The following is an 18,044-nucleotide window of genomic DNA, read 5'->3' on the forward strand; positions in this document are numbered from 1 at the left end:
CAAAGTCAGCCTCATGCAGCCCTGGTCTGACTTCAGCCTGATTTAGACCCCTGGGAGTTAGTTAGTGGCCCTGGGAAGTTCAAGGCTGAGGACTGCCTGAAACCTTGTGCGCTTTGTGGACGTGGTCTTCACATCCTCTGCAGCCACTCAAGATCCTCCTAGAGTTCCTCCTTCCCAGGTGCTCTTCTTCCAAGGCACTGGTGGCCAATAGGGCTTACATACATGTAAGTTCCAGACCATAATTCTGGGATTGAGCCCCATCAATGTACAAATAATTGACCAAGAAATGAACTAATCTATACTTTCACAAGAAGTTTCACTCATTGCTAAAGGGAGAGAGTTTGGTTTGACCCACAGGCAATCAGAATCTGTAAAATCAGCAGAATCTGTGTAAAAAGGAGAGAAAGGTGTTCCCATAATTAGGTTTTTTAGAGGAAGTCCGAAAACCAACTTAGATATGGTGAGCTCATCTCGCAGAGCTGTTGTTGGACTCCAGCAATGCTACGATAGCTCAAGCCCTCACAGGAACTTACCTGCAGACAGACTCAGAGATAGGATTCAAGAGGAAGCCTGAACTTGAATGAACAAAGCAAAGGATTTTGAATGTTTTGCATCAGCTTTTTTGTAGAGAATTTGGCTCAAGTAAGCTGTAATGCCATTTACCTGGTTGTGACTTGGCTCAGGGTCCGTAAGCAGGTGTCTTTTTCCATTTCTGTTGTGTACACTTTTTGGACAGCCTTCCAGCAAGGGGGCACTGCAGCAGCTGAGGGCATGTAGGGGCTGCCAAGGAACCCTAGACACAGGGATCTACTGTGCATAGGCAAGCTGAGGGTAAATATGGGTTAATAAAATGGAGCCTACTACTATGAGGTGAACTTATATATTTTTTCATGTCTGTACAGAATTCTGCAACTCTGTGTAATTCATTCTCATAACAATTATAGCCGTCATTTTATTTTTGGAGATTGAATCACCCTGACCTTGTCACGACAGGAGCTACAAATGCCCAAGATAACCGAAGCAGGAGATTCTCTGTGCTGGGGGTAGGGGGAAGAGGTAGTGAGCATAGGAAGGTAAAGATTTTTCTTCGTTTGACGTAAACAACAACCTGAATGACTTCATTGCATCTGTTCTTTTTAAGCAACACTTCAGAGACCAAGGAAGCAACGCTGATCATCTCCTGTGATTTAGTAGGAGGCAGTATAATCCCTGGTTTACAAAACAAGAAACGGGTTTAACATGAGAGAAACCAACATCAAAAAGAGATTCCAAATCCGTGAAGGAACAACTAGCTCCTGGATTAAAAACGTACATAAATGTGCTGAAGAGCAGAGTCTTCATCAGGGCCTGGTTCCCAGGCAGAGGACTGGGCCCCACTGCAACCATACCTTGGCACTCTCAGCTTTGACAAAGTGCACTCTCTCCTCTCACTTCCTTCTTCAGATCTACTCTTAGATTTATGACAGTATCATAAGGTGTTTACACAGCATCATGAGGTGAGAATGTTCTGTGTGCACTACAATAATCCATATGAACGCAGGGATTGGCTGCAATTTACTGTCTCACTGGATGGCTGTTCTGAATACATTAGCATCAGAATCTGCTCCTGAAGGAATGAATAACAAGATCTCAGCTTTTATATTATTCTTTCTCATTTTTAACTATTTTAAATGAAGAGAAAGCATGACCAGAAGAATTGCCTGTGTGCATTCTCTAAAACAGCACAGGGTGGAAAGGAAAGGTAGCCTGTCCATGTCATGCAGATTGGAAATTAGGCTGAGCTCAGTTCAAGATGCTTGCCATTGAATACTGCTTAGAACAAAGCAAGCAGTATTCATTGTAAATGGTCATCTGAGCCTGTTAGAAAGTGTCTTTCAGAGCTTGATGTGAGGTATTAGGCTAAGATAGGAAATTAATAGGAAATTCTAAAATTTGCTCTCCAACCTAAAATATTTGTTGTCCTCTTGTTTATCTTGACTAGTAGGCTCTCTCTCTCTCTCTCTCTCTCTCTCTCTCTCTCTCTCTCTCTCTCTCTCTCTCTCTCTCTCTCTTACACACACACACACACACACACGTGTGTGCACACACATTCTCTCTCCTTGGATGCACCACCTTCGTTCCCAGCCCCTTTCTTGCTTCTCATTCCACAGACTGGCCACATAACTAACTCATGAGCTAGAGTACTTGGGTCTAATAAACAGAAAAACAGCTGGAATTGTTCTTCTCTTCAATCTTTATTTGCTACTTTCATTCCTTTATCCCATCAATGCAAATTGTGGAGGACAGCAGGAGGTCATCCATGTGTGAGGTGGCATGTGCCAGCTGACTGAGTGATGCTAACCATGGCCCCACGTTAGCAGAGGTAACGGTGGGCACCAGCCCCTGGGCCTGGAGGGGAGGCCACCTCCCACGGTAGTTTGGCCAATAAAACATGAAGAACAGTTGCATTCTTTGTCCTTTTTATTTCTTTAATAACAAAAAAAGAAAACAAAAACCTTCTATAATTTATAAGCTATTTTTGCTATCTACATTATATAGAAAATATAGACTCTGTTTACTTTATAACACACATCTTTTTCCCTTGATAAATAATTCTTTAAAATATCTAGTATACATGCCTTGACTTTTTATACATAAGTTTGGTTTTATACATATACATACATATATACTCAGCTTCTTTTAAAATCGACTTTCTAAGTCGATTCTGATTGTAGGTGATGCAGCAAACCACAGAGTTGGGGATTTTCAAAATGTCATTGGCCGATTATTATAGATAGCCTTGGAGTTTGCTCCCGGTGGTTGAGTATAACATAGGAAAATGTCTTTTCTTAGGGAGTGGGCTTTCTAAGTTCATTTGTTTGTGACTCACAATTTAGCAGTGTGTTGCGTTTTTACCTTTACACCCTCTAAACTCTCACCCTGTCTCATAGTCACAGCTGTTGAATTGACTTGTGGTTGTAAATTAAGTTTCTGATTCCATTGTCTTTATTCTGGTAATGGGGGTTGGGTGGGATTCGGCATTCTAATGACATCCTCAGTGAAAGTAAGTCCAGTTGCATCTGAAGGGACTTTATCTCCTATCCCCCAGAGGTTAAGTGATGGCCACACCGATTTTCAGTGGTAGACCCAGGACTAGAAGCCACATTTTCTGTCTAAGTCACATCCTGCTGCTCACAGCACCTTCATAGCTCTCAGGTGGGGAGAGGGAGGCTCAGAGAGATGAAATGACTTGTCTGAGGTCCCATGGCTACTTAGTGGAAGAGTTGCAATTAGAACTCAGACCTGCAAATGGACTGTATTCCCTGAGTTGTTGCAGCTGAATCCATTTTCTAGAAACTTGTTTATGTCTTGAAGGTACTCATAAAAACTGTTTAAGATTTCCCACTGTGACTGTAATGTGAACAGTTATCTCTGATTTGTATGGTACTTGGCAAGGATGGAGACATACATCCAGATGTGGGCTTTTGGGATTTCCTGAGGCCAGTTCTACTAACATTCCCCCCTCACCCCCCCACCCCACCCCCCCACACACCCCTTTCCTAGATACAGATCTGGCTTAGGACTCCTGCTCCACCCACTGCCCACATTTATTGGCCATCAAAGTCCTGAAGTTTATGGAACAGAGGCCATGACATTGGGGAGCTCATGTTTAAAAAATTATCAAAGCCCCCCTCTGTGGCTTTGTCTTTACCAGTAGTGGGCATTCCCTCCCTAGTGGGCAAGTGTGCAGGTGGGAACACTGGGTTTCAGGGGACAGCCCTGAGTCTAGCTTCTGGGACAAATGAAGCTACCTCCTCTCCTGCCACCCCCCCCCCCCCCAATGCTGCTTTAGGAGGTGATGGGCTCAAGTGCTCTCATTGGAGTCTGGAGGTACAGCCAGGACCGTGTCTGAGTGACCATTTAGTTAACAGTGGAAAGTGGTGGCCTACCAACCTTTTCCTTCCCCACATCACAGTCCCTGTTTCTGGAGCCCTTGGGAGGACCACTGAAGTGTCTGGCTCTCAGGCTACTAAAGTGTTGCACTTTTGCATCTTGACTCTTGCGCCCTTTTTTGTTTACACCAGCAGTGAGCAGAGGAATAACAAGACCATGTCCTGCGGGTGGCCCTATGCCTTGTGTGGCAATCACAAGCTTGCCTGGGCGAGTGGCCAGGCTGACAGTAAAACCACAGGGTCACCCTGTCTCTGCTTCATAGTTGTGTGACTCAGGCAAGTTCCTCTTCCTTTCAGAGCCTTGATTACCTCGTGTAAAATGGGAGTAACAATCCCCAATACTAAAGGGTTGTTTTTGTGGACTAAATGAGATAATGAACTTAAACTCCCTGCACACAATGGATATCAAGAAATGGTGGAGCACAGGAAGTAGTCGATGGCTCCTGCAGAGGAAAAAGGCTCTGGGAGAAGTTCATCATGAGCTGGAGTTGGCCAAGACTACCTCTAGGGTCCAGATACACCGACACAATGGTATTTGCTGCCAGGTAGGCTAAGGAGTTTCTGTGGATCCTGCTCTACCTTTCCCATTAGAGTCATGAAGAAGCTGATAGTGGTCATGGACTCTCTCTCCAGAGGAAAACAGAACCCAACAAGCCCAGAGCATGTCCACACTCTGTGGATGCCATGTAGGAACCCCTGGCCTACCCCCTCTCAGAATTTGGAATTTGGGACACCAGCAGAGGCAACCGGGGGCATGAGCCAAAACTTCCAGCAGCAGAAGCATCCACACAAAGATGGGACTAAATGTGATGACCCTAAAGTGGTGCCCCTATTACACCAGCTCATTGAAACACACGAAACAAGCTGGATTATTGCTGGGACTTGTCCTGGGCCAAAGTCAGCTGATAGTACCCAGGCCCCCGGGGATGCTGTTCGGTGCTGGGCTTTGTTTCAGCAAGCTCTGCTGAAAGCTTGAGATTTTAGCTTCATAGTGCAGTTAAGTCTTTGCTAGTGGTAGGACAGGAGCAAAAGGAGCACTAAAGAAGCAGCTTAACCCCATTTACTACAATTTTTGTATTAAAAAAAAATTAACTATCTCAGTCCTTTCTTCCTCTCATTCCTGCATCTACCTACTACATGCATGTCAGTAGATAACATTTGACTACACTTACTGAAATATTTTTCATGCTTTTAAAAAGTATATTCTTTCTATATACCCCAGCCTCAAAGAAGAATTTTTGTTTTAGACACTGAATATTTTTCGCAGAGCTCAGACACCTTCAGGGGAAAATAACTCCCAAGTAATTTGGGAAAGTACAGAAACTTAAACCCCAGGAAAATCCCTAGATTATAAATGACTTAGAAAAATGAGGCCCATAGAGTCATCTAGTTTCCTTTCCTTCATCCTTAATCACAGCCTTTCAGGCTAGCTAGGACACCCCCCCAAAAAAAAAATTGGGAAAAAACCACACACACACAAAAAGTTCCATTCAGTTTCCACAAAAGCTGTCCAGAGGGCAATTTAGGAGAACCTGAACCAAAACAGCCCATGGCATGACCCTCTGCTCAAATTATTACTGGGAGACTTCCATTCTACCAAATCGCTAGTTTTGAACACGTCATCGTGAAGTCTGAAAACGCATCAGGGACTAGAAGGTACCTGGAGAGTCTCAGCTGACTAACCTTACTGTGTTGTGGGAAGGCCCCCAAAGTGGTGTTTCCAGGGAGGCAGTCCTTGCTCCTCTGAGCTAGAAAATGACCACGATCCCCATGATGCTTGCACACCCACACCGCACCCATGGGCAGCCTGGGCTGCACAGTAGATTGACCCGGGGAGACGCATGGAGGATGCAACTGATGACACTGTTTTCAGATTCTGCCTTGGCAGAGCCTGGGAGTGAACTCTTGACCCCCTAAGTTCCCTTCTAGCTCTACTGCCAGTCATATGAAAAGAAGCCTGAGCCTCAGTTGTGTGAGCTGTGAACAAGTCCTAGTTTCTACATCCAACCTTGACAAATGTCCTGCTGGGATGAAGGACTAAGAAAAGATAAAAGGATCATTCTGTTTTCAAAATTATTTGACTTGGCCTTTCTTTCAAGACTTGTCCTGAGTTTTTAGGAGTGATTTTAGTGACATTTGTTGGCGGTGAGCATTGACAAACCCATATGTGTGTGTGTCAGGTGGTTCCCTTTTGGCTGCCTGTGCTGACCTGCAGTTTGCCATCTCCAATAAAAGCTCTGTAAGCAGAGGGTGACGAGAGAGACAAGAGACCAAGGAGTAGAAGAATATGTTTTTCCAACATCAGCTTCTCAATCCTACATGAAGATACACCTGAGAAGCCTCTAAAACCCATTTTAGAAACATTGAACCTTAGGTTCCTTGTTGTCCTTTTGTTTAACACCTATTACATTTTTTTTTCAGGTACCAGAATCATTAAAACAAAGGTCAAAGCTAGAGAAAAGAGGCTTTACTTCTTTTTAAGGGAAGTGGATTATATCTGAGTGGAACTGAAGACTTCCCTTTTACATCCATCCACAGAGCTGCGTGAAACTCCTAAAAGCCCTTCCCTGGCTTGTAGGAGGCATGGGTGTTGGAACACAAAGCAAACCCAGGGCTAGCTCCCTTTCCCTTCTGGGGGAACTCCCACTGCAACACTGGGGCACACAGCTGCCCACTTCTTGAGGGCAGCTCTGAGCTTGCAGTCAGGCCCAAACCTCCTCCCGTCTCCTTGGCCTTAACTGGGGAGCCAGGTGACAGGACAACCTCCATACTTCAGCATGGAATCCCTCTTACACTCAACCCTCCACCAGAAGTAGTGTTACAAGATGGCTTCTTGCAATTTTTTTCATTGCTGACAAGTTCAAAGGGATATGCTGTTCTCTGCCTCGTCTGTTTCCATGCAGGGTATGTTCTTGCTCTCTCATTTTGGCTTAAAGAGACCCTGTCTCTGCTGGCATTCCCGGCACTCCGTACCCGACCTCAGGCCAGGTGAAGGGCAGTGGACCAATTAGGAAGACACTCCCTCCTGCTTCCTCTGAGGAAGAACAATCAGTCAAGAAAGCTGTACACTTCGTTGCCAAGTACTTTTGCCTCCAGACACTTCAAGTGGCTTCCTGGAATTGGAACTTTCTCAGTAGCCCATTGCACCCCCACCTTTCCCCAGGCCAACAGGCTTGTGTGGACATGGGAGGATGTGCCTTCTCCTGCGAGATTTTTTGTGGGGGGCAGAATAGGGAGGCCACACCAACTAAGCTTGACCTCACAGGAGCATTTGGCTTGCAAAGGAGGCCAAGGTATGGGGGTGGATGAGGTGAAGGGGAAAAGCACCTCTCCTTGCTCCCCACAGTAAAGGGCAGCAGAGGCAGCTAAACCTCCTCCCTCTCAGGCAAATGCCCAGCAGGGATGATCTCAGGAAAGGCAGGCCCTCTGAACACTCCCCGGCTATTTACTCAGCATCCTGACAGTCTTGTTCGGGGCCCCTCACCTGGGCTACAGTTCACCTCCTCAGATGCCACTTATTCCCATTGTCCCTCCACCTCCCCATCCCCACACTCCTGGAGGCCACTCTCTCCCACACCTTTGCCTCTGGGCCCCACGCAGAAGGCCTAAGTCCCCTAGGTCCCCAGTCTGTGCTAACAGTACAAGGACATCCTGCTCCGGCGCATGGCCTCGCTGATCAGGTAGGCGGGGCTCAGCTCCGGCTCCTCCGTCATGATGGCAATGTTCTGCCACTCGCCCGTCTGGCTGGACCTCTTGATGGTGTCTACCACGCACAGGGCATACAGACAGTCGTCGAAGGTGGCAGCCATGGTGAGCGGCCGGCCATCCCACGTGCGCCGGTCGTCCTGGTCCTGGAAGGCCTGGCGCACGGCCTGCATCATCTTGATGGTGCCCCGCAGGTAGGGCGAGGGGATGTCGCTGAAGGCCTTCTCCGGCAGCAGGGAGTTGCGGACAGGTGTGGAGTCCTGCAGCAGCAGCTCCTGCTCCGGGGCGCTATTGCGCTGCCCGTACAGGTCCGTGCCCACCGCCAGCAGGCGCCCGGCAGAGCCCACCACGGTCACGTCCTGCTTGAACTCGCCGGGCACGTTGAAGTTAAGGGTGACGGTGCAGCACACCCCGCCCTCCAGCACCATCTGGAAGGTGCAGAAGTCATCGCTGGTGATCTGGCGGATGCCCTTGATGTGGTCGGTCTGCTTCACGAAGGTCTTGAGCAGCCCGTGGACCTTGAGGGCCTTCTGGCCAGTGAGGAAGGTGAGCAGGTCGATGATGTAGGTGCCCACCGAGTGCAGGCCGCCTCCGCCCATCAGGTCGTCGCAGCTCCAGTTGTACTTCTTGCCCAGCAGGCTGCCGCTGTGCACCTGCACCTCGCACACCAGCAGCTCGCCCACGTAGCCCTCCTCGATGAGCTGCTTCATGCGCACGAAGGCCGGCAGGAAGCGCAGCACGTTGCCCATGATGCTCATGAGCTTGGGGTAGTAGTGGGCGGCCGACATCATGCGGAAGGCGTCCAGCGGCGTGGCCGTGCGGTCGCAGATGACGTTCTTGCCTATGCCTGCGGGCAGGAGGAAAAACAGCGGGTCAGGGCGCTGGATGCGGAGGGAGCAGAGAGTGGTAGGGGTGCTATGCCCTCAAATGTTAATTCTTACAATGGGAACCAGACCGAATCGGATATCCTTATTGCAACTAAATATTTTATAACACCTTTTATTTATGCAAAAATAATACATTCTATATATTTCAATATTTTATATACAGTTATTAAATAGCTAAGTTGATTTACTTTAGTATAAACCATCAGCAATGATTTAAATATTGCTTTATTGAAACATTTTAAATAGCCTATATTTTATAAATGTTTAAAATATAAAATACCTCATTTAATATTTTATGTATATAAGTCTATCATGTTTTATATACAAATATGTTACTTATAAAATATATTTAAAATATTTAAATGAGTTCTATTAAATTACCGTACTTTCTGGCGTATAAGACGACTGGGCGTATAAAATTTTCCTGGGTTAAAAAGTCGTGTTATACACCTGAAAATACAGTATATTGGACTATATTGATGGGATTAGATATAATGGATTAGATATATTGGACTACTGTATTTTCCGGCATATAAAACGACTTTTTAACCCAGGAAAATCTTATACACCCAGTCGTCTTATACGCCAGAAAATACGGTATGCAATATAATCTTTTTACAAATAATATAAAATATGTTTTATAATTATCTTACATAAGATATGCTTTAAGTTTTATTTTTTATGTAAAATAAAATTTTATTTCCAATGCATTATTAAAAGTATCATATGGAGAGAAAAGAATACATCTCTATCTGGACAAAACCAGAATACATAAGCTTAAATCAAGGCCAAGGTCATTTCTGATTAAGTATGAGGAAGAATTTCTTAATGATAGCCTTCAAAGGCCTAAGCTTTTAGCTGCCTCCCCCACAGCCACCAACAAAGGATTATATTTTGAGTGTTACCTTTCTTGTTTACTGTGCATTATGGATTAGGGCTGGCAGTGGTCACAGATGTGCTAGTTGAATGTTTTCTGCCTCCTTATGGGAAGAACAGACATTATCTGAGGGTGGGCAGTGACCAGTTCCTCCCTGACTGCCATCTGTCTCACAGTGAGGTGTCGTGCTTTTGGCCAAAGGAGCTGAGGCCCAAGAAGAATTAGGCTTATGTGATGACTTGAATGAGTGCATAAATTGCAGGAGGACGCAAGCCCTTGAGGAGACTGGGTTCTGGGTCTAGAGAAAACAAAGGGCTAGAGGAAGGAGGGTGACAGGGAAGGAGAAAGGGACTCATTCTGCAGAAGCCAAGAGTCAAGGAAGAAAAACAACTCAGCCAAAGCTGGAGGAACAGCCAGCTGGAACTGAGAATAACACAACAATAACAGAATTATACCAATTTTGTTAGCAAGCCAGGAAGCTAGGTAAAAAGACTTAGGGAGCCTGGCCAGCATGGCTCAGTGGTTGAGTGTCAACCTGTGAACCAGGAGGTCACAGTTTGATACCCGGTCAGCACACATGCCGGGGTTGTACATACAGAAGGCAGCCGATCAATGATTCTTTCTCATCATTGATGCTTCTCTCTCTCTCTCCCCCTCTCCCTTCCTCTCTGAAATCAATAAAAACACATTTAACAAAAAAATGACTTGGGGAGCTTCTGAGTCAAGGCATGTGGCCACCCATGGTAGGGCCTTGTTGTCCTGTCATGCTCTGCACACAGACCCTCTAATGGGGACCCAGGCACTTTCAACACAGACACGGGAGATACCGTAGGGCTGTGGGATGATGAGACACACACACCCATGCCTGTCCCAACTGTGGGCACCTGACTTGGCAAAATCCATGGAATCTCACCACAAGGTGAGCTGAGATAGACTTCTGTGGACACCTGGACAAGGCCACAGCCTGGAACACGGCTCCCTCTTCCCATTGGAAGAACTAGTCAAACAACAGACACGGTCAGAACAGAGTGCAGAAAATAAATACAACCAGTGGCTATGAATTTCCATGTGCACATCTCATTCTGGCCCTGAGTGAAAGGCCTGGAGCCTGCACAGCGACCACATCTCCTTATTAGGAAAGCTGGCGGCTTCCTGATGACCATGAGCAAGCAGTAAGAAGCACCTTTAACTTTCAGCAACCAGGCTCCAGCAGAGGGATGAGGAAGCACTGGTTTAGCTAACCAGTGCCATGCACCTGCATAACTTAATGTTCCAATAATATGATCCTGTAGGCATTAGGCTCGTGTAACACCGGCTCATGTGGACAGGAGCAGATTTACATGTAAATGCATTGGTAGGTGACAAATGCTGCCCAAATCTGCCTCATACCAGTTGGGTACAGGCTGTGCTGTGGCCTCTCCTATATCCTACCTCAAGGTCCCCAAAACCAGGACCCCTGACTGCCATCTGCTAGTTACGCTCAATAGGCCAAATTAATGGCACATGAAAAAAGTTTATCTTAGTTCTGTTATAGAAACTATAAAATAGTAAAAAAAAAAAATTAATTGGGAAATTTAATTCATGCCCCCCCGCCCCCCAAACGATAATTCTTTGCAGCTCTCTAGATGAAAAGATTCTGATGAAAGCTAGACTCCCTCTCCAGAAAATGCAATATGAACATACATGCAGACCTCTGCCCCATTCGGAACTCATGCATGGCGCCCCCACGGTTCTGAGATACAGTCATTTCTTCCTTTAGGCTACTTATGTATGCTGTGGGCTCACACTGCCCAGGAAGTGCCTCAAGGATAACAGCGGGGTCTTCCACTGAGCCCACAGCACCTAGAGGCAAGGCGTGCGTTTTGCAGGAATCCAGCGATGCTTGGCCCCACCTCTCTGCCCACAGTCTTTTGTGATGTCCACACGTTATAGATAGGTCTCAGCAACACCTTCACTTACAGTATCATCAAAAGTCTGAAGAGACTTCTAGGAATCTATCATAAAGAAATAATCCAAAATGTAAGCACAGCTTCTTGCCAGAGATGCTTCTCATGCATTATTTATTAAAGTAAAAAGCCGGGAACAATACAAATGCTCAACGCTAGAAGAATGGGTAAGTACACTGTAGTACAGCCATACAATGGAATATTGTGCAGCCACTGAAAATGATGTTTATGAAGACTTTTTAATGGCAGGCAAGATGATTATGATGTAATGTTAAGTGAAAAGTGCTCCATTCATAGACATACTATGATGTCAACTCTCTCTTATAAAGACAAAAGGAAAAAACCTGAATGGGGCTATCTCAAAATGTTTACAATGATTAATTCATTGTAAGATTATGATTGATTTTTATTTATTTATATATTTTTAAAATATATTTTATTGATTTTTTTACAGAGAGGAAGAGAGAGGGATTGAGAGTTAGAAACATCGATGAGAGAGAAACATCGATCAGCTGCCTCTTGCACACCCCCTACTGGGGATGTGCCCACAACCAAGGTACATGCCCTTGACCGGAATCGAACTTGGGACTCTTGAGTCCGCAGGCCGACGCTCTATCCACTGAGCCAAACCGGTTTCGGCTATGATTGATTTTTATTTCCTTCACTACATTTTTCTACATTTTCTAAGTGTCTACGTTATGGTCAGAAAAAAAACAACAACACTTTTTCTTTTGTAAGCCCAAAAGAGACAAGCAGACCTTTGAAGGGCAGAGTTCGTGGAATGGCAGGAGGGCCCTCCACAGCTCGGATGGGCAGGCACGTCCCAGAGCTAACAGACCTGTCCCTACACCTGTGCCCCAGCGAGCTGGTGAAAACGCCACAGACCCTGAACTTGGACTGTTCCAGAGGCTCAGACTATGTGGCCAGTTCTTCTGCTCCATTCCATCAGGACCTCTTCATGATCCTGGTGAAAGTTATGGTCTCTCTCCAGAAGATGCATCTCAAACATACCTACAAAACTTTGCCCACATCCCAAGACCATGCACAACCCTCCCCCAGGTTCTGAGGAACAGGAATCTCCATCGAAAAGTGTTGGGTCACTTCTTGAAACCTTTATGACATATTATTTAAAATACGATAATTCTTCCAGTTTTAAAAGGAATCCAAAATGCAGAGCTAGCAGACCCTCACAGATGTATGAAACAAAGATTGCTTTCTCTCTTCTGGACAGTCTTCCTCAACCCTACCTCTTGGTGAGACATCTGCAAAGCCCACTCTGGAACCCCCAAGATCCTTAGATTCTCTTTCCCAGCCTTTTCCCACCCAAATATGCCCTACCAAAATTCCAAGGTTCTCGGTGGCTTAATAAGAATCCAGGGCTTAGGCTAAAGTAGTGCAATTCTATTTTTGTCATCGTTTGCTTGTTTTTGTTTTATTATAGCTTTACTGAGGTATAATTGACATAAAATTATAAGATATTTAAAATGTACATCATGGTGACTTGATATTCATATATATTGTGAAAGGATTCCCACCATCTACTTAATTAACACTTCCAACACCCTTCATAGTTATCTTTTGTGTGCATGTGAGAACATTTAAGTTCTACCCTCTTAGCCAATTTCAATTATACAATATAGGGTTATGAACTACAATCACCATGTTTTTACCACCTTATACCTTATTCATCTGATAGCTTAAAGTATACTTAAAGGAATACAATTTTAATTGTAGGCTTCCAATCATCAGACACTGTGTGTATGCAGGTGAGTGTGTGTGCAGGCATGTGTATGCAGGTGTGTGTATACAGGTGTGTGTGTGTGTGTGCGTGCGCGTGTATGTATGCAGGTATGTGTGTATGCAAATGTGTGTATGCAAGTGTGTATCTATGCAGGTGTGTGTAGGTGCATTAGTGTCGTGCAGAGCATTTCCCTTACCCCTAAAATCACATGCAAGGTAACGGGAACTTGCCTTGTCCAGGCAGAGGCTAGACATAGCCCACAAGCCTGGGCGTGTCAGATGCTATTGTACATACACTGAATTTCTCCCAAAGAAAGCAGATAGATAACACCTGCCTTCAAGTTGCCTCTGTCAGCCTGAGCTTTGGGTTTAGCGCTCTAGAAAGTTCAAGTCTTTGTTGTCTTCATGATTTTCATGTGTCTTACCACATTACCTTTCTTGCCAACCTCAGAGAAAATGCTGGAATGGGCTCCATAGAGAAAAGCCCTCCCTGTCCATTTTGCCCTGGAAAGGAAATAGTAAGGGCAAAATCTTGCACTCCCCCCTAAGCACATGGGTGTGCCCTCCCTCATACCGTGTGAAGGTAAATAGATTCCACCCCAGAGACAGAAAGTGGAGGGCTCGGTTTCTCAGGGAGAGGCAGTCAGGGAGAGGCAGAGCCCTTTATGAGCCTGCCTCTAACACAGCCCAGGCCGACTCCTACTGGGAAGCCATGAGGGAAAATACAGCCCGGGTCTCTGCTCCGCATCCCCTACGAGGAGAGCCTGTGCTTTCTCACTTGAGGGCCACGTTTACAGCCCTGGATTCATGTACCCTTCAGAGTATCATGCAAAACACACTCCCCTTAGGTTCGGCTTCGGATTCTCTGTGGTAAGATGCTGTGTCTTTCTAAGGCAAAAGATAAAAAACTCTGGGACCTCAGACAGTCTTACAGAAAACCATGCCGTGGAGAATCAGGCCAAGGGACATGAACCATATGGACTCAATTTTACTCCAAATAAACAAGCGGTACAAATGGAAAGCAGGGAAAAAAATACTAAATGCTTGAGAAAAAGTGGTTTGTGTTTTGCCAAGCCCCAGCATTTCCCGAGCAGTTGGAGTTTCAGCAAAGCCCACTGGTGCTCACGATGATGTGAAGAGACGGCGGGAGCTTTCTGGGCACGTGGGGCTCTGGCGGATGCTGCTTCCCCCTCAGAGTGCGAGCCATCACTCCATCATGCTGCACTCCGCTAGCTCCACCGAGGGGGCTGTCCCTGACCCCAGAAAGGGATGTCTTAGAATCTCGCCACATTGTCAAGGTTGCACAGTGGGACTGTGGGTGTGGCAGAGACCGTGTCAGCACTGGCCTGCACATTCTGGGGAAGTCTTCATAGCCCACATCCACAGAGACCATTTCCCTTCTGCATGAGAACAGAATGCTGGGTCTTTTGTGGGGAGGGGTCCTTTGGGCTGGAACCAACTTTATTTTTCAAGATGAGTACCCCCATCAGCAAATAAAGCAAGAAGTCCCTGCCTGTACACTGGTGGGACTGGAAATCTTCTCACCTGTGTCCTGGGGAGAAAATGAGCTGGATGGGAAATTCTGGAGGGTCAACGTGCAGTATGCAAGGCAGAATGCCTGCTCTTTGTCAGAAGCTTTCAAATTAAATAATTTCAGAGGGAGCTTCACTGCACTCCTGGGATCCCTCAGGGGAAATGGAAATTTGGCTTCCTGCAAAGCCCGCTGAGTGTGCTCTCTGTAACAGAGTCCAAATACCCACAGCCCTTGTGGGGAGTTAGTGCTATCGGAAGGCCATTCCAACCAGTAGACTTCAAAGCCCCCCTCAAACAGCTGCTCCCCTCACACCCTCCAGGCTCAGGGTCTCCAAGCTGTGGCCAAGCATCCATCTGTATCTTTTCCGGAGACCAGGGCACTGTTCCATCCAAATAGATCCCCCCCAGGAGCCGGGACACGGGGCTTCCCATTGACACCTCTAGGGAAAGACATGATCCCTGCTGCCCCGAACAGCTGCCCTTCCCTGTCCTTGATCAGATAGGTTACCCCTGGGTACCTGGAGTATGGCTGCTGCTGGGCACCCAGAGACCAGAGCCCATCCTTAGCGTAACCAGCCTGGAACTTCAAAACACCCCTCCCTGCCACACACTTCCAAGGACACACTCCCTTATCTAATCAATGGTGGGAATTTAGAAGGCCCATGCTACTTCCCACCAGTTCTTCTGGATTATTCCACTTGTGTTGACAGTCCTTTATCTTCTGAAAGCCAAAATGGATGCTGGCCTGCAGGCGGGCTTGCAGCCATCCTGGCAGATTGGCAGAGCCCTCAGGAAGTGCCATCAGATATGGCTTCCTAAGTTTTCCTCCCGTGCACAGAAGGGAGAGAAGGCGTTCTCTGCAATCCAAGCAGGGAACTCATTATCTTCATTGATATTCCATTCCTTCAACATTTCTGTGCTGGCCACTGGACCGAAAAATGAGTGAGAAAGATGAATAGGAGCTCACAGTCTAGTCGAGGAAATGAGTGATTATGAGAGTTAATAAGTTACGGGAGCTAATAGATCATGAGACCTAATAGAGGGATGAGCAATGAGAGTACAAAGGAAAGGCTCCCACTGATGTGGGCATGGTGGAAAGCTTTGCAGGAGAGGTGACATTTGAGCAGGGTTCTGAAGTATGTGTAAGAGTTTACCTGTTCCTTCAGAAGATTCGGGTCCCATTTAAAAAATGGTGTTTACCCCGGGACCTGAGAAACTGCTAAACGTGGACTTTTTACAAAAATTCCATGTATATTTTCTGATACTCAATTTTCTGAGGGTGAGGTTGATTTGAGCCTTAAAAGACTCTATGGTTCAAAGCAGACCAAGCAGAACTGGAGTTTAGAGTGAAGGAAGAGCTAAGTATCTGAACAGACAGGGCTATTTATAACAGCTCCTTAGCTGCACCTGAGATGCAGGGCGTTTGCTCAGTTTCACTCACTCACTGCAACACTCCACTTAGTTGGGGTCTCTCTCTTCCTGTATCCCTCCACACCCCTCTGTATCTCCTCCCTTCCCCGCCACACACGTGTTTTCCTTCAGCTTAGAAAGTGCAAGAGGAGTGGCAGCAAGAGTAGGGTGACGTGTCTGAACCCCACTCTGTGCCCTCTGGGTCTCCTTCCGTAGACACTGGGAGGAAAGCCCCTTTGGAGAAATCCCTCATCCTCGTCCCCTGGGGTTTCCTGGTGAACAACTTCCCAACTCAAACCATGAATCTGACCTCTTCACAACAACGAGGACATAACTTCAAACAGCAACGAACATTTTTTTTTTAACACTTTACTCTGTGCCAGAAGAGGCTGCGTGTTTTACATGCACCTCCATTCCTCACTATACACAACCCCATGAGGCAGGTACAAATATCGGCCCCAACTCACAGAGGTGGAAACTGAGCCTCTGAGCGGGTAAGCAACGCGCCCACAATTAGACAACCCAGTGAGTAGTGCAGCTGGGAGCTGGCCCATGTTTCCAGAGCAAGCCTGGCCTTAACGTCTGCACTCCTCCTGCCTTCTGGCCACCCTGGTCCTGACACTGGCTAGGCTATTCTTTGTCCCCACATCTAAATGGTATGCACCACCCCGAGACGACAATCATCTCCCTGATATCTGCTACCATCCTTGCCGGCTACATGGACCTGTGCACATGTGCAGGGCCTGCCCCACAGGGCCCCACAGGCGGGCTCTGAGGAGAGCTGTGTAAGGAACTGTGGGGAGCTTCAGAAACCGGGGCGCTGGGGGTGGGAATGCCTAATGCTCTGCTGCCGTCAGCCAGAAGTCTCAGGAGCCTGATTACGTTTCCATTCTCCTTTCAAACTTGAGATGGAAATGGGTCGGGGTGACCCATATTCGGCTCCTCTCGTCAAGGCCCCTGATGCCAGCTCTGAAAGAGGGGACGGCCACAGAAAGGAAGTCAGCGCACTGATCTGGATGGGACTTGATACTGAACTGAATTAGACATTCGAGTGCTTTCGATAGCCAACCCGCCCTTGAAGGCCCACCCCTATCCCACCAAGCCTTTCCATGGGCTTTCCCCTGCTACGCAAGCCTGTGGGCTCAGCCCCCCTTTTGCACAGAAATCCATCAGGAGCTAAATGTTCTCAGATGGTTTCATGCACCTTAGTATCATCTAGTCATGGAGCCCATAACATCTGTAACAGGGACAGTAGTCCGGAAACATTTTTCATTGTTTATTTCCTCATTGGTACATCCCACACATCTCCACCACTATGGCTTCCATTTGTTGAGAATGAGAATCTGATGTTGGAAAGTCACTAGTCAGCTCCTCCCAGCCTGGGCATTCCCCAGGAGAGAAAAGAAAGGCTCGCCACGTCTAGCCCAGGGAGACCATGAATAGGGGATTAGAAGCAGCAGGTAGACATGTGGGAGCCAGAGACCTTCCAGACTAGTGGCCAACTTCCCAGGTAGGGGGTCTGAGGCAGCTTTATATTAGGTGGCACATCAAAACCCGAGTGTGAAGGGCAGGGAGGCGGTGAGTCCATGGGAGAACAGAGGCCTGGGAATGGATGCACTCACTACAGTGCTCAGGGACTTGGGGCAGAAAAAAATAGTCAGGACTGTGGGCCTCATCACTTGAGTCTGGCTATATTTGTCCCAAATAGCTAAACGACACCGTAGTGTCATTATTTTGGGGAGTGGCCTGAAATAATCCCTCTGGAGCCTGCACCACCATTCCACACCTGGGCGAGCCAGGATTCAGAGGACACCACCTGGATCCAGGGAACATAGCCAGTCACATAAGCCACACTTTCCCCATAGGAGCAGCCTCCTTCTGCAGTGGAGGGGTGCAAAGGGCAGAATGCTGAACAGCTGGGCCACCAGACTCATCTAAAAGAGACTGGGCTGCCTAAAGAAAATGTAAATGACTGGGTGGGTGTGATTACCAGATCGGACTATAATTCCATTCC

The 18,044-nt window shown here is 46.9% G+C and overlaps 1 protein-coding gene across 3 annotated transcripts in view; it reads right to left on the bottom strand.

Annotated features, from left to right (window-relative positions):
* Positions 1-2,180: 2,180 nt before the first annotated feature.
* GFOD1 (Gfo/Idh/MocA-like oxidoreductase domain containing 1) overlaps positions 2,181-18,044 on the bottom strand; it is a 109,000-nt gene continuing 93,136 nt past the window's right edge. For all 3 annotated transcript variants that reach the window (XM_079776168.1, XM_079776170.1, XM_079776169.1), the window contains exon 2: positions 2,181-8,484. In XM_079776168.1, the coding sequence (XP_079632294.1) occupies positions 7,565-8,484 (920 nt within the window). In that variant the 3' untranslated portion in view covers positions 2,181-7,564. The remainder of the gene's footprint in view (positions 8,485-18,044) is intronic.

The sequence above is a fragment of the Cnephaeus nilssonii genome (assembly GCF_951640355.1).
Source record: "Cnephaeus nilssonii genome assembly, chromosome: 7".
In the NCBI taxonomy this organism is placed as follows: Eukaryota; Metazoa; Chordata; class Mammalia; order Chiroptera; family Vespertilionidae; genus Cnephaeus; species Cnephaeus nilssonii.